Source organism: Micromys minutus, assembly GCF_963924665.1.
Source record: "Micromys minutus genome assembly, chromosome: 32".
NCBI classification, from domain to species: Eukaryota; Metazoa; Chordata; class Mammalia; order Rodentia; family Muridae; genus Micromys; species Micromys minutus.
In genome coordinates, this window is record NC_137967.1 from 20,770,318 (window position 1) to 20,796,060 (window position 25,743).

A 25,743-nucleotide genomic window follows, 5' to 3' on the forward strand; every position below is an offset into this window, starting at 1 on the left:
AAGCCCAGGACCCACAGAGAGGGAAGCATGGGGAGACACAAAGCTTATACCGGGTGTGACCAATAAAATGAAATCTGGCCTTGAACCCACCAAGATCTTCCTGCTTCCATCTCCTGAGTGCTGGGATTAAAGGCATGTGTCACTACCACCCAGGTAAAGTGAAGAGTCTTTAGTGATGAAAATAGGCAATTAGGGATAGAGTATGCCAGTTTAGTAAGGGCACATGTGGAGACAGACACACAGCCAACCCAATTCTCAGTGAGAACACTGACAGATTTCCATCTCAGACAAAAAAAAATTCAAGAACACTGCTGTGACCGTATCTGTTCAGTAATCCCTCAGGAGCCATCGACAGAGCAATTAGGCAACACAAAGAGACAAATGGTGGCTAATAAACTGGCTATAAGATAGGTCTGCAGGTGACATAAATTTATTTGGAGAAAATCCTAAAGATTCGACAGAAGTTTCTGGAAATGGCAAGCAAACACATCCATCTGGACTGTACTCTATGAACTAATAGTGACCAAAATCAATCAGATATCCTTTTTGTCACATGCATAGAAACATCAGTAGATGGTATTGCACAGGGTTAGGGCAAATGGGAGGCGTCTAAAATGTTTTGAGAATGGACAATGTTGACAGTCACATGACAATATGTTTGTGCTTTATGTCATTTAGTTGGCCACTTCGAAATGCTCAAAATGGGACATCTCATATATGTCCCCTCCCCAGAGGAAAAAAAGGAAGGAAGAAAGAAACAAAGGACAGGAAAATAGCCTTATGAATGCCACTGTCAGGATATAAAGAGTCCAGTCGGGTCTCTGCTACAGATGATACATCTGTGCATCGAACTGCGGATCAAAACTATTTAGACACAGGGTATGTCCACTGGAAAAGGGCATTGCTTCTCCCACTGCCCATGCTTCGCACGGATGACTGGTGCCCAGGCAGCATTGCTTCTGTGTGAATCAGTTCTACACAGAATATATTTAAGGATACAAAAGATGCATTTATCTCTATGAAGACACTGCATCGTGTTAACAGGGGACTTGGAGCATGCAGAATATTTGTGGCTCCTGAAATTAATCCCCATGGATTCTGAGGACTGACTATGTATTTAATCCACCCTGCAATACTCTTTACTATGTTGATGTTTTCTCCTCTTGGAAACCGGGTCTCTATGTCCTGCCCTGTCCTTGTACATGTTTATCCAAGGGATACAGATGGGACACGGCATGATGATTGTACCTAATTAGTAACTGACAATTTTCACCACATAACCTCGCTCCATTTTCTACTCATTGATAAAGAAAAGTCCACACTCTGGTGTAGGATGAGAGGAGGGGTCACTCCATCGTCACAGTCAGGCTGACTGGGAGGCTGGTCTCCGAACTGACTGGGTTGGAGACCCGACACCGATACTCTCCAGCATCCTCCCTCCTGACAGGATCTATGCTGAGTTGGCACTTAGTCTGGAACAGCGTCATCCTCTCTGTGAGCTGCAGACTCTGGTTGTTGAAGAGCCACTGGGTAGAGACTCCAGTGTCAGCTGAGAGGCAGGTAAGGACCACAGAGCTCCGCACTCTGACTGTGGTGTCAGTGACTCGGATAAAGGGCTGTGTCACAGGCTCTGCAAAGCAACAGAGGAGGGAACCAAATGACAGTAGTCCTTCAGAGAGCTCAGACATCACCACTGTAGTGATCAGATGCCGAAAAGAGCCTCCAGGAGGGAGGCATTGGAGCTGTGACCACTTCTGCATTTGATCTGTCACCCATGGCCTGTGTGACCCTGATTCAGCCGCCATGTATCCTAGGTCTTAGTTTTCATGCACTAGCACAGAGCACACGATCACTGCTGCATTTGTGGGCTGTGCTCAGATACGAGCAATGCCCTGGTCTTGGGGTGGAGGAGCTGCGCAAATCAGCAGCATCTCTTACCATTTACTCTAGGATGAACCCCTGAGGGCAAGGAGCTTCCTGGATAACCATCCCCTTAGGAGACCTGACCTTCCTGTGAGTCTCCTAAGCCCATCAGAAAGCTGGCTGTGTCCTGGCATCTGTCCACTGAGACTCGGGAGAAGGTGGTGCACAGGTGACCTACATGACTGCAGCTGTCATGGTGGTGCACAGCTGATCCCACGGCCCAGGGGACTTGGACAGTCAGAATAACCTGTTCCCTCTCAGCTCTGATGGAAAGTTCAATGCTAACCCTGAGGAGAAGCTCTCTGAGGATAATTACAGTTGAATCTGGGACCGAGCTCTGAAACCAAGACTTTCTGATGTCCACTTCACTGTGATGGAAACATTATTCTCTCAGCGAGGGCCGGCCTGAGCTCCACAGAATCTTTCTCAGGGCCATGTTTATGGTGAGAGCCCCAAGAGTCTGAAACTAACTGCCACCTGTGGGATGAGTTACCCAGCACACATCCCATTCTGCAGGTGGAGTCAGGTGAGGGATTCTGATCCATTTCAGTACATCTACTTGAAGTATACCCTGCACTAAGTTCTCAAAGGCCAACATGGAGACACATGTGGAGCAAGGCAGGTGCACTGGCCGGTTTTGTGTCAACTTGACACAAGCTGGAGTCATCACAGAGAAAGAAGCTTCAGTTGAGGAAATGCCTCCATGAGATCCAGCTGTAAGGCTGAGGGCCCAGCCCATTGTGGGTGGTGCCATCCCTGGGCTGGTAGACCTGGGTTCTATAAGAAAGCAGGCTGAGCAAGCCAGGGGAAGCAAGTCAGTAAGTGACATCCCTCCATGGCCTCTGCATCAGCTCCTGCTTCCTGACCTGCTTGGGTTCCAGTCCTGACTTCCTTTGGTGACAAACAGCGAAAGGGAAGTGTAAGCTGAATAAACCCTTTGCTCCCCAACTTGCTTCTTGGTCATGATGTTTGTGCAGGAATAGAAGCCCTAAGACACAGGCATAGTCCATACCTGACACTCCTGTGTGTGGAACATGGATTCAACCTCACCAGCACCAAGACATCTCAGGGAATTACTTACTGTATATGCGGATGTGCACGTGTGTTCCTTGAGTTTCCAACTGTCTGTTTACGGTTTGTATGGTGTATAATCCAGAGTCCTTCTGGGTGACATTGTGGAGCAGAAGAGATCCATTGGGATGTACCGTCTCTCTACCGGTATATGCAGGCCCCAGCATGCTTCTATTGCTGGTTATTATGTTCCGTGAAATTTCATGTCTGTCGGCAATGACTACACCTTTGTACCAGGAAAAGGATCGAAGGTTCTCTGGCATATTATGAACAAGCAAGAAGACGTCTCTCCCTTCCACAGCGTTGGGAGGCACCGTCTCAACAACGAACTGGCCAGTGGCAGAGGGGTGAACACAGGCTACAGGGGCGGATAGAAGGGAAAAGAGACAAATCCATCAATATTGAAACCTCTCTTTGTCTCTGGTGGAAAGATGGGGTCCTGTACCTCGGCAGAGGTGGATGGGAGTGTCCCCACGGCTCAGGGGGCTTGCACAAACAACCTCCATTCCCTCAGTGCATCTGACTGTGTGTTGCTTCCTCTGTGTGAGACTCTGTCCTCACGTGTCTCCACCCTCAGTGTCCTCACATGCCTGCTCACACTCAGAAGATGTTTGACCTCTTTGACCTCTTTCTTGTCTGGTTCCACTCAACCCCTGACTTCACTTCAAAATGAGCCTTCCTGGTCTGTCTCCCAGTTAACTAGAGCTAGGGTTCTGCTAGGAAAGACTGGTTTGATCTTTTTGGAAGATTCGGTGCCTGGACAGGCTCAGATATATGTGGGTGGATGAGAGACTGATGTCTCAAGTCCTTTCATGCCCAGGTGTTGATAAAGTTCTCATATTCGGAGCTACTGACACTGGTTAATACTCCAGTTGGCTAATGCATATGTGGGCCAAGGGGAGTATGTAGATCTGAGAACGTTGTGCCAGAGACCTCCAGACCTGTAGGGACGGAGTTGGTGGGGGCGGGGAGTGGATGGAACTGGGGCCTGAAAGCCAGGCTACAATTAAACACGTGGCTCCTGGGAACACTTTTCTCCGCGGTGGTTTTGGCCTTCTATCTCCACCTACTGGTCACTGGGGGAACTGCATATCATGCCTGGGTGCTCTCCAGTTCAGCAACCATTTGCCTGCAGATGAGCTCTATGCTAAGTCACTGGGGAAGATACTCAGGTGACCTGGCTTAACCAGCTCTCATCCAGTGCACTAGTTGGTTCCACATGCCAAAAAGGCCTTGTCCCGTGTCAGATCTAACAGGAAGTCAAGACCAAGCCATGACAAACAGCTTCCTAGTGTCACCTGGAATTCAGGGCAGAGACAGTTTTGGAGCCAGGGCTTCCTGGTGCTGTGTGTGAGGATCCCATGACTTCCTCAGACAGGGCTCGCCTGGCACCCACATAATCTTTCTCATGGCTATGTGCGTGGTGAGAGACTCAAGGGTCAGGGCTGAGTCTGACATCCTTGGCCAGAGTTTACCCAGCACAGGCCTTCCTCTCTGCAGGTAAAGACAGGTTCTGATTTAATTCTATTGGTCCACCTCATGTGTGCCCTGCAGTAAGTGCCCGAACACCAATGTGAGGACACAATGCAGTCGGGGAGAGAGCAGGCACAGCCCCCTCCTCAGAGTCCAGTTATGAAGTGTGGTCAGCCACACCCAGCAGATGGACACCACTGAGAGTCACTTACCATTTATCTGGACGCGCACATGTGCTGTTTCCATTCTGAAATTTCTGTATATCATTTGTAGTGTGTACACGCCCGCGTCTTTCTCCGTGACGTCGTGGAGCAGCAGGGATCCGTTGGTGTACACTGTCTCTCTTCCGCTGTGTGCAGGACCCCTGATGACGGAATCAAAGGCCCTGCTGTACTCTGCTATTTTAAAGATCCGGGTGCTATACACAGATTTGAACCAGGAAAACGTGCGCAGATCTTCTGGCAGGTTGAGAACCCGGAGAAGAACACTTTCCCCTTTAACAGCACGCCGTGGGACCGGGACGATGGTGAGTGGGGCAGAGGTAAGAGGGTCACAGCATGAAGAAAGGGGGGCTGGAAGGGAAAGGAGAAAAGTCATCACATGGGGTCATTGTGCTTGGTGGAAAGATGGCGACCTCCATCCTAAGAAGGTGAACTTGTCATTCAGCCTAGCGATACACATGTAGACATTTCTACCCCACCTGGTGGAAGCCATGTGACCTCTGTTCCCTCTGACCCCTGGATTACGTCATTTCCTCTACATGAAGGTCTAGTCGGCCCCTCACTGCTCTTAGTCAGAAACTCACACTCATGCTCACATGAGGCTGAGGTTACGCCTTCTCTGGACTTGTTCTCCACAGACACCGCATTCTCTGACTTTTCTTTCTCAGTTTTCTTTGTGGCTCCATTCAACTTCTGGCTTTCCCTTCCAAATGTTCTTGCTACTCTGCCCTCCAACCCACAGGTCTAGGGATGGGCGAGGGAGGGCTGGGAGCAGTCTGATATTCTTGGCAGGCTCAGCTCTTCGAAAAGGAGCAGGAACTATGCTGGCTGGCTTTATGCCAACTTCAACAGGCTAGACCAGATTTGAAAAGGGGAGCTTCAGTTGTAAAACCACCACCATATTAGCCTGTGGGCAAGCCCAAAATAAATTTCTTATTCTGTTATTGAAGGGGGAGGGGCCAGTCCACCAGGGGCCCTGGGTGCTCTAAGAAACTAGGCTGAGCAAGCCATGAGGAGCAAGCGCATAAGCAGCACCCCTCCATGGTCTCTGCAACAGTTTCTAGATTTTATATAGGAAACTCATGTTCGGAGAAAAAAAACTACTATGGTTTCACATAGGCAGCCAAAACTATTGTTCTCTGTCAGCTCTGAGAGTTATTAACAGTCCAGCTCTGAAAAAACGTTCCCTTGGGTCACTATCTGTTGGGCCTCACACAGATGAGTGCAGCCAAGGCTTTCTGGTGCTGACCTCTCTTAGGATGCCATCTTTCCTCAACCAGCTTCTACCTGGTGCCCATAGGGTCTCTCTTAGGGGAACAGACATTGTGATCCCCACAAGACTGGACAGTATCTGACATCTTAGGCTGAGTTGCTTTCTATCCAGGTCTCTCTGGATGCAGAAGGGAATCAGACAATGGAGTCTGTTCAATGGCAATTTGTCTTCACCATGAATGTCTTGCAGTAAGTGCCCAAACTTCAACATGGGGACACTATGCACAAGCCAGAAAGGGCAGGGCTGTGTGTCTAAGCCCCACGCAGCACTGACTAATCGCAGAGATTCACTTACTGTCCACCTGGAGTTGCACATGCGCTACTTCCGCTCTCAGACCTGTACTCAGAGTCCGTAAGGTGTAGAATCCAGCGTCATTCCTCGAGACATTCTGGAGCAGGAGGGATCCGTTGCCGTACACAGTCTCTCTACCGCTGTGGGCAGGTCCCGGCACACTTGAATTTGTGGCTATTACATACCGAGCAACCTCAAGGTTCTTGAACACATTCACCCCTTTGTACCAGAAAACGGCTTGGAAACTCTCTGGGAGATTGTGAACGAGCAGAAGAACATTGGCCCCTTCAGCCACACTGGTCGGCACTGGTTCAGCAGTGAGCTGGGCAGAGGCAGGAGGATGCCCACTGATCAAAAGACAGGCTAGAAGAGAAGAGAGAGATCCATCAACATCAGAACGTTTGTATTTGACTAAGATGGCGCCCTGTGTCCTGAGCAGGTGTCTCCACTGCTCAGCTGAGCTGTGTGGGTGACAGTCTCTCTGCCCTATTTAGTGGAGGTCATCGTATTACCTCCATGTCCTCCATGGCACTAAAATTACCATGTGACCAGTGTGACACTCTCTCCTTGGATGTCAACATGGCCCTGGCTCACTGACCAAAAATCCCTGCTCCCACTCAGTGTAGATTGGTGTTGGGTGATGCTCTGGGTATCTTTCCTCATAGACCTTGCTTTATGTCTTGTCTCTCTGGCTTATTGCTGTTTCCTTTGGTGGCTCCAGTCCACACCTGACTTCACCTTCTAGCTTTCTCTGCTGGTCTGTCTTCCAGTCCACTTGGAACAGGGTTTTGTGAGGAGCAGGCTCTATCTTTAAAAAAAAAAAAAAAAAAAAAAAAAAAATGCCACCTAGAAAAAAATTCAGATACCTGTAAAGGGTAAATAAGTTAATGGATAAAAAAATTAATGAGCAACCAATGGTCCAAGGTCCAGCATGTCCGGGGTTTTATTTGGAAGACGCTAATTTTTCTAACTAGTGTATACCCAATTATTTGATTTTGCACATGTGTTTCTGTTCTTGTGCGTGTGCGATGCTCTGTGTGTATGTGTGAGCACATGTGCTTTGCTGCATTCGTATGGGTGGGTACGTGCCACAGTACCGATGTGTGGGGCAGAGGACACTTTAAAGGGCTCAGAGGCATCTCCTTCCACGTGGGAGCTGAGGATTAGACGTAGGTCGTTGGGTATGGCAGAAATTGCCTTTCCTCACTAAAACACCTCACTGGCCTACCCCAGTCACATCATTTTTTGTGTCACCCTGTCATGGTTGTGAACAGCAGTCTTCAGAATACAGTATCCAATATGGTTGACTTGGGGTAGGGAACTCACCCCTCTTCACCCTCACCCCTTACTATTTCCTATTCACTGAGAATTTCCTGCTGCTGAACCTCTGACCACCTCTGTGTCATCTCCACTAAGGGACAAGCAGACACCCTCCATCTCCTTCAGACCCTTATCCTCCTTGGAGACTCCAGCCAGGACCTAAGCTCTGCCCCCACACACACATTATCAGGGAATTCTCTCTTCAATTATGAGACCAGCCCTTGCCCATGGTGCCCTAGGAGTGAGGAAGGGTCTCTGATGCATGCACTGTCCTCCCACAACGCAAGAGAGCTTCACTCCAGCACTGCTACCATGCTTTGCCACCACAGGGTCAGCTCTACTGTCCTGCCTCCCTCTAAGCTGAGCCTGCACCTGGGCAGAAACCCTCCCAGAATCCCATGGGCTGTAGACAGAGCCCTTGCCAAGGCACTGATGTCTCCTCCCTAGGTGTTACCAGGTGCTTTTCTACCCCATCCTCCCATTATGTTTCAGTCTCCAGACCACACAGTGAGCAACCGACCGATAAGCACCCCTGTGCACCAGAATCCAACAGCTCACCTCAGGGCTAGCCTCTATGTAGTCCTGGTCTTGGCTCTGTCACCAGCATAAAAGACAATTCTGTGACACAGAAACTCCAGTGGGCACCCAGTCATCACCTTACCCACAATGCTCTGGGAAGGTGGGATTTATGCTCGACCAGAGCTGAGAGAATGTCTGTGAGAGCTCCAAAGGGACAGGCTGAGTGGTGGCAGGGGGAAGACTCTCTTCGCTTATCACTGCTGTCAACAGTCAGGATCCGATCCAGAAAAAAACATTCTGGAGCAGTTATATCAGGAGATCCAGGTCCTGCGTATGCAGCAGAAGGTCACCTGTGCCCTGGAAAGGTGTAGGCTCACCCTGCTGTGGAAGGTTCAGAGGGAAACCTGAATTTCAGCCTCCTTTGTTGGCTGAGATGTAGTTCAGGTCAGCCCACATCCACCATGACGTTTTAGGGATGTCCTTTCCTTGGTAATTTCCCTGTGATCACCCTCTCTTTCCCCGTGAAAGATGCTAGAATACAGAAGGTTGAACAGGGTCTCCTACTATAACATTGTTTTCAGCCACAGGAAGCAGCCTGTAGATCAGGGTGGCCCTGTGGGAGGGACCTTCAGGTCTGTTGGGACAGAAGTAGAAAGCATTTCATAGCGAGATGCTGGTTTCCTGGAGAAGATGCTGGTCAATGGAATGACTGCAGCTCATTTCTTAGATCTGTCAAGACCAGCAAAGCTTCTTACTACTTTGCTCCAAGAGAGGATTCCCTGAGCTGGACCTCAAAGGACAAGCAAGCACTTGGCAGAAAGATCTGTGCCCTCTGTTCTTCCTCATGGATACCCTGACTTTCCTGTGAAGTCTCATAAGCCAATGAGGACAACTGGCTCATGACCTGATGACCTGCCCAGCTATGCTCTCCAGTCTTGGATGGAGCCGAGCTGGCCTTGCTAACATGTGTCTCTCAAATTAGTGCACTAGTTGGTTCCACATGCTAGGAAATACGGACAGCCAAAAACCATTGTTCCCTGTCAGCTCCAACAGGAAGTAGGGGTCCAAAACTGGCAAAATACTCTTCAGGGTCACTTGAAGTTCAGCCTGTGCCAGAAGTCAGGAACCAGCATCTCCTGGTGCACATCTGTGAAGTTATGAAATCTGCCAGGTACTAAGAGGGTCTTTCTCAATACCATGTTCATAGTGAGAGCCTCCAGAGACTAAACTGAGTCCCCTTCCCATCACACACACACACACACACACACACACACACACACACACACACACACACACTGCTCTCTGAGGGTAGAGTCAGGACACACTATGTGTGTCTTGCACTAAGTGCTCAGACACTAACATGGAGGAACAAGGTGCAGAGGGGAGGCAGACACAGGCCAAGCAAAACATGGCTGTGTCTAAACTGAGACCGGCACTGACTAATCGCAGAGATTCACTTACTGTCCACCTGGAGTTGCACATGGGCTACTTCCGCTCTCAGATCTGTACTCAGAGTCCGTAAGGTGTAGAATCCAGCGTCATTCCTGGAGACATTCTGGAGCAGGAGGGATCCGTTGCCGTACACAGTCTCTCTACCGCTGTGGGCAGGTCCCGGCACACTTGAATTTGTGGCTATTACATACCGAACAACCTCAAGGTCCTTGAACACAATCACCCCCTTGTACCAGAAAACGGCTTGAAGATTCTCTGGGAGATCGTGAACAAGGAGAAGGACGCTTCCTCCTTTAGCCACACTGGTCGGCACTGGTTCAATGCTGAGCTGAGCAGAGGTGGGAGGGCGTCCACAGGTCAAAATGGAGGCTAGAAGGAAGAGAGAGATTCATCAACATTAGGACTTTTATATTCAGCTAAGATGGTGACCTAAGGTGTGTCCACACAGCCGAGGTGTGTGGGTGAGTCTCCTGCCCTACTTGGTGACCGTGTCCCTCACTTGTCATTTTCTCTCTATGCTGATCTCTCCTCGGGTGCCAACATGGCTCCGCCTCGCTGTCCTCAGATCCCTGCTCACACTCAGTGTAGATGGGTGTTGGGGTGAAGCCTCCCTACCTCTTCCCCTACACTTCCTGTTTCTTGACTCTCCAACTCTTTATGCTGTTAAGTTTCTGTCGCCTTAATGGTTCTGGTGCACAACTGACTTCACCTTCTAGCTTTCATTATGAACTCTCTGTCAGGGCACAAGGACTGGGGGTTCATGAGAACCCAGATATGTCTTACACTTATTAATATTATTATTATTATTATTAATAATAATAATAATAATAATGCTTAGAAATGTCCATGAACACTGCCAACAAACATATGGATTTATTTACAAAATTCATAGGTCTGGAGATACAATATTGGATCTTCCATTTTCCTATTTCTTTAAACTTATTTATGAATTATATTTGTGTATGAGTTTCAGAGCATGGAATTATCTGTGTGTGTGTGTGTGTGTGTGTGTGTGTGTGTGTGTGTGTGTGCTTCTGTCAAGGGTGTTTCTCAGTGTGTGGAGGTGGGTACAGGGTGGAGGGTAAGGGGACAAGTTTTAGTCATTGGCTCTCAGGTCCTCAAACAATGAAGTAAACAACAACATCCACTGAGCCTTGTCACTGATCAACACCATCTCGGTTTCTTATTTGGAACTTCACAGCTGAGAACATCAGTCTTCATCACAGTGTGCTCATGCTGATTAACTGTGGGTGAGAACAATCTCCCCCTCCCCCACTTCTTGGCCCTGAGCCTCTGCCCCACTGTGTCTTCTCTCCTACAAACCCTGAGGCTCCTCTCAGGCAGTTGAGCTCCTGAGGAGACTCCAGAGAATAGGTGAGTCCTCTCCTCTCACACTCTGTAAAGTGTGGTCTCCTCACCCTTGATCAGGGGGGCCCTGGAAGGTGGTACAAGATTTGCACAGGGTACAGAGGGGTTCTCCCTGGTCTCTGAGCCAGAGCTGTCCTCCCTTTGTGGCAAGTTCACTACCATTCTCTGGTCTTTCTGCCCTCTAGGCTCCAGTCAGCTCCCAGGCAGGACATCTCCCAGAGTCCCATGAAGTGCGGGGGTCAAGAAGGCTGTGTTCCCTGCCCTGTCCACTCTCAGTGCTGCCCACCAACCCTCCCCCCTTGGCTCTTTATGCTTCAGTCCTCCAGAACACACTATGAACAACCAGCCTTTGAGCATCTCTGTTCCTCGAGAGAACAGCTGTTCACCCAGGGGTTGGCCCTCTGCTCTACCGTGGCCTTTGTCATCAACAAAGACAGAGCCTCTGCACTCCCTGGGTGACACAGAAACCCAGCCGGGCACCCAGTCTGCCCTGTGTCCTCGGTGGTCTGGAAAGATGGAATTTGCTCTCAGGAGGGAGGTGACAGAGATGTGTGTGGGATCCAAAGGGACCAACTGCAGGATGAGTGGGGGAGGGGACAGATCACTGCAGTCACCAGTCAGGATTCTGAGGAGAGGGAAAGGCCCAGGAGCAGATGTGTCAGGAGCTCACAGCCTGAGTGTGTGGGAGGAGACAACCTGAGTCCTGGGAGGACTGCTCTGGGTCCATCATGCCATGCAGGGTTTCAAGTCGATGCCCCATCCTCTGTGAGCTGAGCTGTCCTCCCATCTGCTCCCTGGCCTTTCTGAGATGCCTTAACCTCTGTCTAGGTGATTCCCTTAGGACACCCTTTCATCCCCAGAGAAAGTACAAGTCTGGAATGTGAACATGATCCCCTGGCAGGGTAACAGATACAGGAAGCAGCTAAGATGTCTGACTAAGCTGTGCCAGTGACCTCCAGGTCTATGGGGACAGAGATAAAAGCCACAATACAAGGTGGGTTCCTGGTACAGAAAATACTTTCCTAGGTATTAATTGTACTTCCTGATGCTGCCTCCTCCTAGTCACTTACAGGAAGTTCAACTCATTTCTAAGATACTGTAGGTCAGCTTTCCACCTCACACCTTGGTGTGTGAACACAGTTCAGGTGATGAAATGGGAGGTATTAGGCTATGAACATAACCTAAGATGAGGACCCCAGGTGAGAAACATCACAGGCTGGGGCTGAAGCTGGGGTTCTCAAACTCCTGGTCATCCAGACACCTTTGGGAACCTCGAGGAGAGGGGACTGGTCCAAGGACCTGCGATGAGCCCAGTGTGGCAGAGGGGGAGGGGCATTCCAGCTTAGCTCAGGGGTGAGTGTCCTTGTCTGGAAGGCAGAGAGGCCTTCTGTGGTTTCCGTCCTATAGAGGTTCTTAATGAAAGAGACAGTACTTACTTGTCCAAACTGTTTATCGTTAGTAGAAAATAGATGCCTACAGCTTATTCAGGGTAAACCTTTGGCAGGAAGGAATGTCCAGGAAGGGAAGCTTATTGACTAAACCCTTGGAGATGGCCCATCTACATACCTCATTAGCATGGAGAACTCTGGGCTCTGTGCTACATGATCAGTTGTCACGGTCCTCATGTGGGGTGTCACGGTCACATGGTCCAGGGAAGGAATCAGGTTCAGACTAGATCGAAGGCCTACCATTCTCAGATATGAAAATTTGCCAGGTTTTTGAATCTGCTCAACCTTCCTGGTTTTTGTCTGGTGACAAGAATCCACTTGCCCCACAGGGAACTGTCTACATCAGCAGAGCCTGTGGTCAATCGCATGCAGAGGAGAAATCTCTGAACTGTCCCCAGAAGACAAGAACTTATTGGGGGGACTTTTGTCCTCTATCCGTCTCCTTAGGGATCCTGACCTTCCTGGAAGTCTCATAATGATTCTCAGGACCATCAGAAGATGGGTCTATAACAGGTCTGGGGCCAGGGTTTTCTGCTATTTATTTCCATGAGCACGTGGCTTCTTCAACCAGGCATAACCTCCCTCCCTACTTTCAAAGACAGAGTCCTGCTAAGACCCCCAAGGGTTTAGACAGAGACCAAAGTCCTGGGCTTTCTTGCCCACCATTGCATCCAGGTTTCTCCAAGGTGAAATCAAATGAAGATTTCTATGCAACTGACATTATTCTCCACCATGTAAGTCCTGGGCTAAATACTCCAGACCCAACATGAAGACACAATGCAGAGGGAACAGAGACAAAGGCCACTCCTGATGCTTTGGTGTGTCTAGTGGAAGGACCCCACCCAGAACCCAGAGTTTACAAAGAATTACTTACAGTACACATAAAGATGCAGGGATGTATTGGATATAATTTCTCCACCTTTACTTATGGTTCGAAGGGTGTAGAATCCTGTGTCCTTCTGGGTGACATTTTGGATCCACAGGGACCCATTGTAGTACAACGTTTCTCTCCCACTGTGCACAGGGCCTGTCACACTTACGTTATAAAACAGTGAATACAATGCGATTCCATGACTCATGTCTGTCACCCCTTTGTACCAGGCAAACGCTAGAAGATTCTCTGGCAGATTGTCAGCACGTAGAAGAACGTTTTCTCCTTCAACCACTTGGGGTGGTAAGGATTCAACGGTAACTTGAGCAGTGGTGGGCAGGAGCCAACATGTTAACAGGGAGGCTAGAAGGGAAGAGAGAGAGGCTACCAACCATGACCAGGTGTGAGCATTCTTCAGCTTATGCCTGTGGTGAGGAGCATTATTAGATACAATATTGTGCACCCTTAATGCAAGTGAGCAGCATGACCCCCGTGCCCTCAGAGCCTCACAGGTTGTCATTGCCTCTCTGAGGAATCCTCTACTCAGATGTCCCCGTAACACTCTTCAAATAAAGTGTTTGATGTGAGAATTGACTTTCTGACCTCCTCCACACAGAGTCCTCACTTTCTGAATTGTTTTCTGTTTCTTTGTGGTTGCATTAAGCCACTGACTTTCTCCTCTGAATACTCTGACTTCTGGTCCACTAGGGGGGAAAGAACTTTTTGAGGGCAGAGATTGGTAGTGTCCTTTTGGAAGATTCAGTTCCTGAAAAGATCTCAGAAACCAGTAGGGAAAAAAAGAAGGAAGGAAAGAAAGAAGAAAGGGAAGGAGGGAGGAAGAAAGGAAGGAAGGAAAAGGGAGGGAGGGAGGGAAGGAGGGAGGGAGGAAGGAAGGAAGGAAGGAAAAGGGAGGGAGGGAGGGAGGGAAGGAGGGAGGGAGGAAGGAAGGAAGGAAGGAAGGAAGGAAGGGAGGAAGGGAGGGAGGGAGGGAAAGAGGAAAGATGTCTCTACAGGTTTGTCTACATAGTTTCCAGGTTTACAGCACATAGAAATAATTATATTTGAGTGTGATTTAATGTTCTGTATAGTACACGTGGGTTTGGGAAGGCACGTGTCTCAGGGTGCACATTGCAGGTGGGTGCATGACACACACCAGTACAGAAGGCAGAAATGAGCAGAGGCAGTATCTCCGTCTACCCTGTGAGGGCTGAGGAATGAATTCAGACTGTCCTGTCTGCACACACTGAGCCATCTTGCTGCCCCCCCCCATGTTTGATTTCTATTTGGCGATTTACCCTGTCATGGTTGGGAACATCGGACTTCCGACCATGGCGGCCAACATAACTGACGTTGGATAGGAGCCGCTGAGGCGTTTTTCTGTTCAGCCATCAGCTCCTGTCTGCTCAGAGCTTCCTGCTGCCGAGCCTCTGCTTCTCACTGCACCTCCCATAACATGACAGAAACTACACATCCTCCCTAAGGATCCTGTTCATTTCAGAAGACTCTTGGCCTCCTCCACCCCACACACAATCATGGAGTAGGCACACTTACCTGTGAACAGGAGCCCCTGCCAGGGGATACACCCTTTGCAGGGAAGAAGAGAGGACACCTCCATCTCTCTTCTTACTGTGATGGACTCACTCTGAAGAGAAAAGCTTAAGTTCCAGCAAGTCTTGGCTGTCCTCCTTCCTCTTGAGCTAGGTGTCCTCTCAGGCCAGAGACTTCCCAGAAGCCAGTGGGCTGTAGAGGGTGGGGTCAGTGTCCAAGGCACTGCTCTGTCCCTTCCAATCTCAGTGCTGCCCCACATCCTCTCAACTTTTCTCTCTTTATGTTTCTCCAGGCAACACCTTGAGAAGCTGTGCTAATAAGCATCCCCATGCCCTCAGAGAACAACAGCTCATCCCGGGGTTGACATCTGCTGAGTCCTGGCCTTGAGTCAGTCTGTCAGCATCAAAGAGGGAGTCTCCATCCTGTCTATGTGTCCTTGACACAGAGACCCAGTTGAGCACCCAGTCTGCCCTTGTCCTCGGAGCTCTGGGAAGGTGGGATTTTCTAACGGGAAGGTGACAGAGATGCTGTGGGGGCTGAAATGGACCAACTGAGTGATGAGTAGGGAAGAAGTTTAATCCATTATCACCACAGTGACCAGTCAAGTTTCTGACTCAGGAGAGAGGCCCAGGAGCAGTTGTGTGAGGAGGTTCATGTACTGAGTGAAACAACATATATGTCCTAGAAAGAACTGTTGGCGCCTCTTCCTCTGGAGGGTTTCAAAACACCCTTCCAGCATTATGGGTTGGCTGAGCTGTTGTTGGGTGAGCCTAGGTTTTCTTTGGTCTTCTTGAGTCACCTATGTTCTTTGTCTGGGTGATTCCCCTGCAGGTATCTACTCTTCCCCTATGGGAGATGCCAGGATGGAGAAGACTTTTAGGTTCCCCCATACAAAGGGGTATGTATCCTCAGACACAAGAAACAGAGCAGGGTTTAGGGAGGGAGATACAGGTTGGTAGAAACAGGGATGGAAACCAATCTTCTAGGCAAGGTCATGACTCAGGGAAACAATTGTCTCAGTGTTGAGTGTGTGTCTTGATATTGCCTCCTGGAGATCACCAGGAGAACTCCTAGCTAGGGCAACAACTGGAATGATTAACAGATCGGATGTGACCTTCCCCGATCCCTTCAGCACAGGGGGGATGGCAGGGCCTGTCACCCTGTCCACTGTGCTCTGCAGATCTTCTAATTCCATCTTGTTCAGGGTAGGTCTTGGCAGATTTCCAGATGCTATCTGGGAAGTCCTGGTCTAAAGTTTGAAGTGTGCATCCAGAGCATGGGCAGCCTCAGGAGGAGCCTTGTGCTCACAGAATTTCAAGAAAAAAAATTTCTGGCACATTTTTCTTTAAACTTAGAGGAAATGGCAGTAACGAAAAGGGGCACACTTGTACTCACTGGCCCATGTCTGGGGGCACATTTCTTCTTTCTATTGGCCCACTGGAGACTGAGTGGTCTGCTATTAAGAACAGGGAATAAAGCAGTGGTTCAGATGGATGTGCCAAGCGCTCTTCCCTGTACGCTGCTCTGGGTCTCTTTCTCCTACTATGACAAAAACACCCTGAACAGAAATAGTTCAGGAGAGCAGATGGTATTCCAGCAAGGCAGCTAGTTTTTGCTGTCCTTCCTCCTCTTGAGCTAGGTGTCCACCCAGATCTGGGTCATAGTGTAGCACTTAGGAAGTCAACGCAGGAAACATGCTGCTTGCTGGCTCATTTGCTGGCTCATTCTGACTCACGCTTAGCTAGCTCTCTTATACAACCAAGGACCATCTGTGTAGGGATGGTGCTGCCCACGGTGGCCTGGGCCTCCTGCACCAATTAAAACTATCCCTCACAAACAAGTCCACAGCCAGACATGATAAGGAAGTTTATTCAGTTGATAATTTTCCCCCAGGTAACTCTGGGCTGTGTCAAGGTGGCAGTTAATAACTAGGACACTGTATCAAACTGTCATGTCCTCCTCCTCCAAACTCCACAGGAAGTTCCCCATTCTCCAAGCGAGTGTCCCTCTCTGTTCCCTGCAAATATCACATGTGCTGGTGTCCACAGGACAACACAGCTAGACCCTCAGAGCCAAAACATGGCTCAGAGAAATCTAACTTAGGTTTCACTTTTGCCAATACTGACCCCAGCAACAATCATCAGATTCATCTGGTGTGAAGAATTAGTGAGACACCATCATCAACACATTTTTCCCATCCTGACTCCGGGGAGACCTCTGAGGCCCCTGCATCCTCTGCCTTTTCTGGCTCCACTGGAATCAGAGCAGATGCCAATCACAAGCTGAGACGAGACAGGAGCTGGGAGCATTCGGGGTAAAGGAAGTTGAGCATGGTCAAGCTCTGAGTGTTTCTTCAGGGTCGTGTAGAATATGATATCAAGTAAAGGGGAGAGGAAGGCATGAGTGGGTGACAGAAAGAAAAATCCACTTGACCCTCACCCAGGAAAAGTCAGAGATGCAAGAAGAAAAGGAAGAGACCAAGCTGGTTCTCATGAAAGGATTAGGAGTGTTTGCGTCCATGGATTTGGGCTGGGAATAAATGTCTGGATCTATCCATAAAGCCAAGGCTTTATCCCAAAGCTCAATGCTGACATTTCAATAATGTACTTAATAAGACCTGTAGGTTTCTTTCACTCTGGTCCTATTGAGGCCAGTGGTCCAATTCTGGATAAGGGAAATATAAGATCCATTAGTAGTAGTAGTAGTGATGTTGGGAATAAAGAATACTTGGGAGCATGACTGGGGTTTTTTACTGATAATAAAAGACTAATGTACAAGAGGGTGAGAGGCTACATGGCAGGAGAGGTTGAGGTTTGACCCCAGATAAAAATGAATATCTGAGGTGGATATCAGCATGACATCTGAGCCATTGGAGCAAACAGAATAAAGCCACATGGGATGTCAGCAGAGGAAGGGGAAGTCCTGGTCTGTAGAAGGTTATACTGCTTAACTATTAACTCAGTTAAGCAGGTCCTGACCCCAGTAACAATCTGGTGTCTGATGTGAAGAAACCAGAGATAGGGTGCAGGTTAGTACAAGAGTATGCATATAGTGTACATAAGCCCTGATCTATAACCAGCACACACACAGAACAGCCCCACTGGGCATTCATGTGTTCATTGATCCTGAGTCCAAAGTGTCCTTTGTGTCCCCATCATCATGAGCTTCTCTAGGTAGCAGTCCCTCCAGCCCATTCTAGCTCAATGCTGGGCCTGACTGCATGTGCCTGGGCTAGGCTGGGATGTCCTGGCCAGCCTAATATCAAGGTAGGATATACCATAAACCCAGGAGTGACCATGTGTCCTGGCTCTGTACCCCTGTATTTAGGTAGTTGTAGCAATGGTGTGACAGAAATTATTCATAAGCAATGTTCAAGTTGAATGGGTCACCTTAGATGATACTCACTGGGTCCCAGATTTCATAGTCCTAGAGTCCTGTGTCAATTGGGACAGGAACATGTTAGAATCCCACTGTCCTTGGGGAGCTTCAGCCTGTCACCTTCTGAGAGGCTGTGACCATGTATCCTCCAAAGGTAGGTTATACTGTGAGTCTCAGGTTCATGCTAAGGCTACTAACCTCTCTCTCTACGGGGTTAGAATTGTCTCCTGTTGTGGTGGCCTTGGGTAGTAGTGTTATGCAGAAAACAGAGATAAGTGGGATCCCTGTGGAACCTCTGATCCTTGGAAAGGCTTCTTTGTTGGTCTCTGTAACCTCTACCCCCAACCATGTCCTTAGAGAACCAAGCAGAAGGACAGAGATGGTGGGTCTCCCGTGCTGTGTGGGAGAAAGTCTTTGTCACATGGGAGCTGAGCTACAGAGCTTGAGGGTACAGACTAGGACCTGGAGTCACAGCCCCAGTGTTTCTCCTGGTTCTCACTGACCCACTGCCTGCCTTGCTCCATGGAGCTGTGTCTCTCTGGCTGTACTGATCCCTGCTGCTGAGCCCGGGCCAGTGACCTCCAAGGCACTGCTTCTCGGGGCTGCCATAGAGATCAGATATAAGAAGACTGCACACCGAACTTCCCTTAGAAAATCCCTTGGCCTGTCCTCAGGGATTGGTGTGTGTTCAGAAATCTCACGTGAGTCAGTGAGCAGGACTGGAATTTTCAGCGCACTACCCAGACTAGACAACCATAACATGGACTAATCTTCCCAGGGGTTTTATGATGACTGGCATGAGGCACAGGACCACAAAGGGACAAAGGATGAGCCTCATGAGAATGGAATGTATGAAGGACAGGCGTGCAGGCTTAGAACAGAATCATAGTTCTTTTCCTTGACCTATAATGCCCTTTCCTCCAGAGCTGAGAATCATACATATATATTTCCTGACCCACATGTGGCTGTTTTCTTTGTTTTAATATTTTCTGTATACGGTTATTTTGGCTGCTTATGTATATGTGCACCACAAACATGCCTGCTGTTCACACAAGCTAAAAGGGGGCATTGGATCCCCTGAAACTGGAGTTTCATATGGTTGTGAGCTGCCATGGATGTGCTAGGAATTGAACTTGGCTCCTCTACAAGAGCATTCGGTGCTCATAAGCACTCAGCCATCCTTTCAGCATTCCCAGTGCATGTTTTCGGAAGCAGATCTGACTGGAAAAATGAATGGAGAGCAAGAAGTGGCTAGAACTCCTGCTGGAAGGACGGGTATGTTTGTCAGATCTGGGGTAGGGATTTGGGATGCTGACTTTCACCATATGAAACCATTGTTACTCATACGCAGGATCTTCCGCCGATCCCTGCAAGGATTATTTCTCTAAAGAGCAAAATGAGATTAGATGAGAGGGAGATGCTTAAGTTGTTTGAAATCAGTGACTCCCTGAGCAGACAAAGCCCTGTGTTCCATGAAGGATCTCCTGAAATAAGGGGGACAAAGCAAAACCTCATTCTTCACCTTCCGGGAGGAGTGACTGTCACACCAGAAACACATGATTTCCTGTCTAGCATGTGAGCTAACAGACCTAGAATTACTCAGAAATTCTCCAAAGTCAGGTGGCTTGTGTCTGGAGTCAGACCTAAGTGTCCATTTGTTTTCAGTTCTCAAACGAGACGTCCCCTCGAGCTGCTCAAGATTAACATCAGCTCCTCCCTGATCGACAGACACCGGAGAGGTCTCCAGGACAGGACACTGGATACATGACTGGAAACAGATAGCTGGGGCTTCACATCTGTCGCCTGTGGTCTGTGTGAGGCTCATGTGGCCACTGTGTTCCCTGTGTCTGTTTCCCAGTGACAGCACACTTGAGGAACAAATGTGGCAGTGTCTATAAGGTAGCCTTAGATAAGGGCAAGACCCTGACGCTGGGGCAGGACGGCCATCCAGGTCAGCAGGGTCTGCTTCTATTTGTCTACAGGAGAGAATTTGCTAGGCTTAATTGTCAAGGGCCATACAGGAGGAATGACGTTTGAAAATGGCTTTAGAGCTCATGAAATGCAGCCCCCTGATTATCACGGCCACATGGGTGAGCCTCACTGTGACATGGCCAGAGGACTTTACACCATTATGGAGTTCTGCTCTGCTTACTGCCCTCACACCCCTCATAATCTAAGAATTATATGAAAACTCTAAGGGGTTTTTCAGTCCCTTACTGGGCACTTGTATCCCAGCAATATATCTGGCACTCACAATAATAATGATTGATCTCTTTCAGGTGGGAACAGAATAATGATTCAGTCACCACCCAGGGAAGAACTTAGAGATGTATTGTCAGCAATAGCTACCGCCCTTAGAAAACATTTGGAAAAATAAAGTTGTTAGTGAAGCCAGATTGAGACGTTTTTTACTACTGGCTCTGATGTAGAAAGTATCTGGGAACAATGTGAAGTTCAGAGAGACACACTCTTAGTTACTCGACCTTTTATGGTCAGGGAACAACAGTGGCAGCCCTGCCACCAGGAAAAATGGACATCCGGGAACACAGACCTGGTGGGACTGCACTGCGAGTAGCCAGAGAGCAGAGAAGTCTGTGCCAAGCGCTCAGGAAGTGGGCTCCCCCATTGGTTCAGGGGAGCAGAAACCGTGCCCTAAGGTCTCAGTTTCCACCCAGTGAGTCCATGCTTGCAGAAAAGGCGCTCAGGCCATCTGTCACCAGGAACAGTGGAGATCCAGGGACACAGGACTGGTGAGACTGCACTGCTAGTAGCTGGGGTGTAGAGAGGTCTGGATCGAGTGCCGGGAAAGTGCCCCCCCAGGATTGGTTCGGGGTAGCAGGAACTCTGCCATAGGGTCTCGGTTTGACAAAATTCAACACCCATTCATGTTAAAAGTCTTAGAAAGAACAGAAATCCAAGGCCCATACCTAAACATAATAAAAGCAATGTACAGCAAACCAATAGCCAACATCAAACTTAACGGTGGGAAACTTTAAGCAATCCCACTAAAATCAGGGACTCAACAAGGCTACTCTCACCTTACCTATTCAAAATAGTACTGGAAGTCCTGGCCAGAACAATTAGACAGCAAAAGGAAATCGAAGGGATACAAATTAGAAAGGAAGAAGTAAAAACATCACTGTTTGCAGATGGCATAATAGTGTACTTAAGCGACCCCAAAAAATTCACCAGAGAACTTCTACAGCTGATAAACAAGTTCAGCAAAGTACCTGGATATAAAATTAACTCAAACAAATCAGTAGCCTTCCTCTACTCAAGGACAAACATGTGAAGAAAGAAATTAGAGAAAAGATACCCTTCACAATAATCACAAAAAATATGAAATACCTCAGTGTGACTCTAACTAAGCAAGTGAAGAACCTGTATGACAAGAACTTCAAATCTCTGAAGAAGGAAATCGAGGAAGATCTCAGAAAATGGAAAGATCTCCCATGTTCAAGAAATGGAAGGATCAACATTGTAAAAATGGCCAACTTACCAAAAGCAATCTACAGATTCAATGCAATCCCCATCAAATTCCAACCCAATTCTTCTTAGAGCTGGAAAGAGCAACGTGCAAATTCATCTGGAATAACAAAAACCTAGAATATGGAAATCCATCCTTAACAACAAGAAAACATCTGCGGGAATCACCAACCCTGATCTCAAGCTATATTACAAGGCAATTGTGTTAAAAACTGCATGGTACTGGTACAGAGATAGGCACGCTGATCAATGGAATAGAATAGAATATCCAGAAATGAGCCCTCACACATATGGTCACTTGATTTTTGACAAAAGAGCTGTAAACATTCAATTGAAAAAAAGACAGCCTTTTCAACAAATGGTGTTAGTTCAACTGCCACTCAGCATGCAGAAGAATGAAAATAGACCCTTTCTTATCTCCTGTACAAAGCTCAAGTGCAAGTGGATCAAAGATTTCCACATTAAACCAGTTACACTGAAATTATTAGAAGAGAAAGTAGGAAAAACCTTAGAACACATAGGCACAGGAGAAAACTTCCTGAACAGAACAAAAATGGTTCGTGCTCTAAGGTCAAATATTCACAAATAGGACTTAATGAGATTGCAAAGTTTCTGTAAGGCTAAGGACATTGTCAAGAAAACAAAACAACAGCCAACAGATTGGGAAAAGATCTTTACCAAACCCACATCTGATAGAGGCCTAATATCCAAGTTATACAAAGAACTCAAGAAGTTAGACACCAGAGAATCAACAACACTATTTAAAAATGGGGTACAGAGCTAAACAAAATGTTCTCATTTGAGAAATATCGAATGGCTGAGAAGCATCTAAGGAAGTGCTCAACATCATTAGCCATCAGGGAAATGCAAATCAAAACCCAGTCACAAAAGAACACATATGGCATGCACTCACTGATAAGCGGATACTAGCCCCCAAAAGTGTTGAATCCCCAAGATACAGTTCACAGACCACATGAAGCTCAAAAAGAAGGATGGCCAAAGTGTGCATGCTTCAGTTCTTTTTAGAAGGGTGAATAAAAATATTCTCAGGAGAAATTACAGAGACTAACTTTGGAGCAAAGACTGAAAGAAAGGCCTCACTGAGTCTGCCCACCTTAGGATCCAATCCACATACAGCCACTAAACCCAGACAATATTGCTGATGTGCATGCTGACAGGAGCCTGATATAGCTGTCTCTTGAGAGGCTCTGCCACAGCATGACAAATACAGCCAATTATTGAACTGAAAAGTAAGTCCTAAAAGGAGGAGCTAGAGAAAGAATTAAAGAAGCAGAAGAGGTTTGCAACCCCATAAGAACAACAATATAAACCAACCAGAGCTTCCAGGGACTAAACCATTATCTAAAGAGTACACATGGATGGACCCATGGCTCCAGATGCACATGTAGCAGAGGGTGGCCTTCTTGGGCATCAATGGGAGGAGAAGGCCTTGGTCCTTTCAAGACTTGATGCCCCAGAGTAAGGGGAATATCAGGGTGGAGAGGTGGGAGGGGGTGGTTGGGTGAAAACCCTCATTGATGCAGGGGGAGGGGGCATTAGATAGGGGTTATGGGAAATGGGATAACATTTGAAATGTAAATAAAATATAGCCAATAAAAATATGCTGAAAAATATGTTCTGCATTTTAATCTGTTTGATGTCTATATGAGAAAGAATTTCTCCTACTTTAGGCTCTTCTCACTTTCTTGTTTTCTTTGTTGTACAGAGTTTTTAATTTTTTAAATTAAACAACTTTATTTTAAAAACAAAGATAAATGTACAGATTTTAAGCATTTTTGCATAAAATTATACGAATACATTTTTGTCAGTACTTGGTTTTTTTAAAGGTTTGATAGTGTGCATTAAAATCTTACTAGTTACAATGAGCATAAAGTATATGTAAAACAAGATGTAACCTAGAAATAGTCAAAGTTTCTTGGTGTGTAAAGATTAAGCATAATGCTTTTTCATTTTCTTTTTTTTTTCTTAAACTTCCTATAGTCTGTGAGTTGTTTCTGGGGTGTTCAGAGCTTTCTGGGGTTAGTATCCCACTATCAGTGACTGCATATTATGTCTGTTCTTTTGTGACTGGGTTACCTCACTCAAGATGATAGTCTCTAGATGTATCCATTTTCTTAAGAATTTCATAAAGTCGTTGTTTCTGATAGCTGAGTAGTACTCCATTGTGTAAATATACCACAATTTTTGTATCCATTCATCTACTGAAGGACATCTGGGTTCTTTCCAGCTTCTGTCTATTGTAAATAGGGCTGCTATGAACATGGTGGTACATGTGTCCTTATTGTATGTTGGAGCATCTCTGGGGTATATGCCCAGAAGTGGAATAACTGGGTCTTCAGGTAGTACTATGTCCTATTTTCTGAGGAGCCACCAGACTGATTTGCAGAGTGGTTGTACCAGTTTACAGAACTGTGGAGAAGTGTTCTTCTTTCTCCACATCCTCGCCAGCATCTGCTGTCATCTGAATTTTTGATCTTAGCCATTCTGGTTGGTGTGAAGTGGGTCACCTCACTCGGGATGATACTTTCTAGATTCATCCATTTGCCTAGGAATTTCATGAAGTCATTGTTTCTAATAGCTGAGTTGTACTCCATTGTGTAAATGTACCACATATTCTGTATGCATTTCTCTGTTGAAGGACATCTGGATTTTTTCCAACTTCTGGCTATTATGAATAAGGCTGCTATAAACATGGTGGAGCACGTGTCCTTGTTATATGCTGAAGAATCTTTGGGGTATATGCCCAGAAGTAGAATAACTGGGTCCTCAGGTAGTACTATGTTCAATTTTCTGTGGAACCACCAGACTGATTTCTAGGGTAGTTGTACCAGCTTACAACCCCAACAGCAGTGGAGGAGTGTTTCTTTTTCTCCACATTCTCTCTAGCAGCTGTTGTCACCTGAGTTTTTGATCTTAGCCATTCTGACTGGTGTGAGGTGAACTCTCATAGTTGTTCAGATTTGCATTTCCCAGATGAGTAAGGATGTTGAACATTTCTTTAGGTGCTTCTCAGCCATTCGATATTCCTCAGTTGAAAATTCCTTATTTAGCTCTGCACTCCATTTTTAATAGGGTTATTTAATTCTCTGTAGTCTAACTTCTTGAGATTTTTGTATATGTGGGTTATTAGCCCTCTATCAGATGTAAGATTGGTAAAGATCTTTTGTCAATCCGTTGGTTGCAATTTTGTCCTATTGACAGTGTTCTTTGCCTTAGAAAAGCTTTGCAATTTTATGAGGTCGCATTTGTCAATTCTTGATGTTAGAGCATAAGCCATTGGTGTTCTGTTCAGGAAATTTTCCCCAATGCCCATGTGTTCCAAGCACTTCCCCCAATTTTTCATCTATATGTTTGAGTGTATCTGGTTTTATGTAGAGGTCCTTCAACAACTTGGACTTGTGCTTTGTACAGGGGGATAAGAATGGATAGATTTCCATTCTTCTACTTGCTGACCACCAGTTGGATCAGCACCACTTGTTGAAAATGCTATCTTTTTTCCACTGGATGGTTTTTGCTCCTTTGTCAAAGATCAAGTGACCATAGGTGTGTGGGTCCATTTTGGGGTTTTCAGTTCTATTCCATTGATCTACCATCCTGTCTCTGTATCACTACCATACAGTTTTTATGACTATTGCTATGTAATACAGCTTGAAGTCAGGGCTGGTTATTCCCCCAGGAGTTCTTCTATTGTTGAGAATAGTTTTCATTATCCTGGGGGTTTTTTTTTTTTTTTTGATATTCCAAATGAATTTGCAAATTGCTCTTTCTAACTTTATAAAGAATTGAGTTGGAATTTTTATGGGGATTGCGTTGAATCTTTATATTGCTTTTAGCAAGATGGCCATGTTTACTATATTAATCCTTCTAATCCATGAACATTGGAGATCTTTTTATCTTTTGAGAAATTCTTCCATTTTTTTCTTCAGAGACTTGAAGTTCTTGTCATGTAGATGTTTCACTTCCTTGGTTAGTCAACAAAAAAAGTATTTCATATTTTTTCTGACTATTGTGAAGGGTATCTTTTCCCTAATTTCTTTCTCAGACTGTTTATCCTTTGATTTGAGGAAGGCTACTGATGTG

At 46.9% G+C, this 25,743-nt stretch overlaps 1 protein-coding gene across 1 annotated transcript; it reads right to left on the reverse strand.

Annotated features, from left to right (window-relative positions):
- Window positions 1-1,346: 1,346 nt before the first annotated feature.
- LOC308413840 (cell adhesion molecule CEACAM3-like) lies at window positions 1,347-14,845 on the reverse strand (the record flags this gene model as incomplete). Its single annotated transcript, XM_080908949.1, has 7 exons — window positions 1,347-1,630; window positions 3,005-3,352; window positions 4,680-5,039; window positions 6,256-6,615; window positions 9,553-9,912; window positions 13,234-13,593; window positions 14,782-14,845. The coding sequence occupies 7 exons, from the start codon at window positions 14,843-14,845 to the stop codon at window positions 1,347-1,349; spliced, it is 2,136 nt and encodes a 711-aa protein (XP_080765075.1).
- Window positions 14,846-25,743: the final 10,898 nt, after the last annotated feature.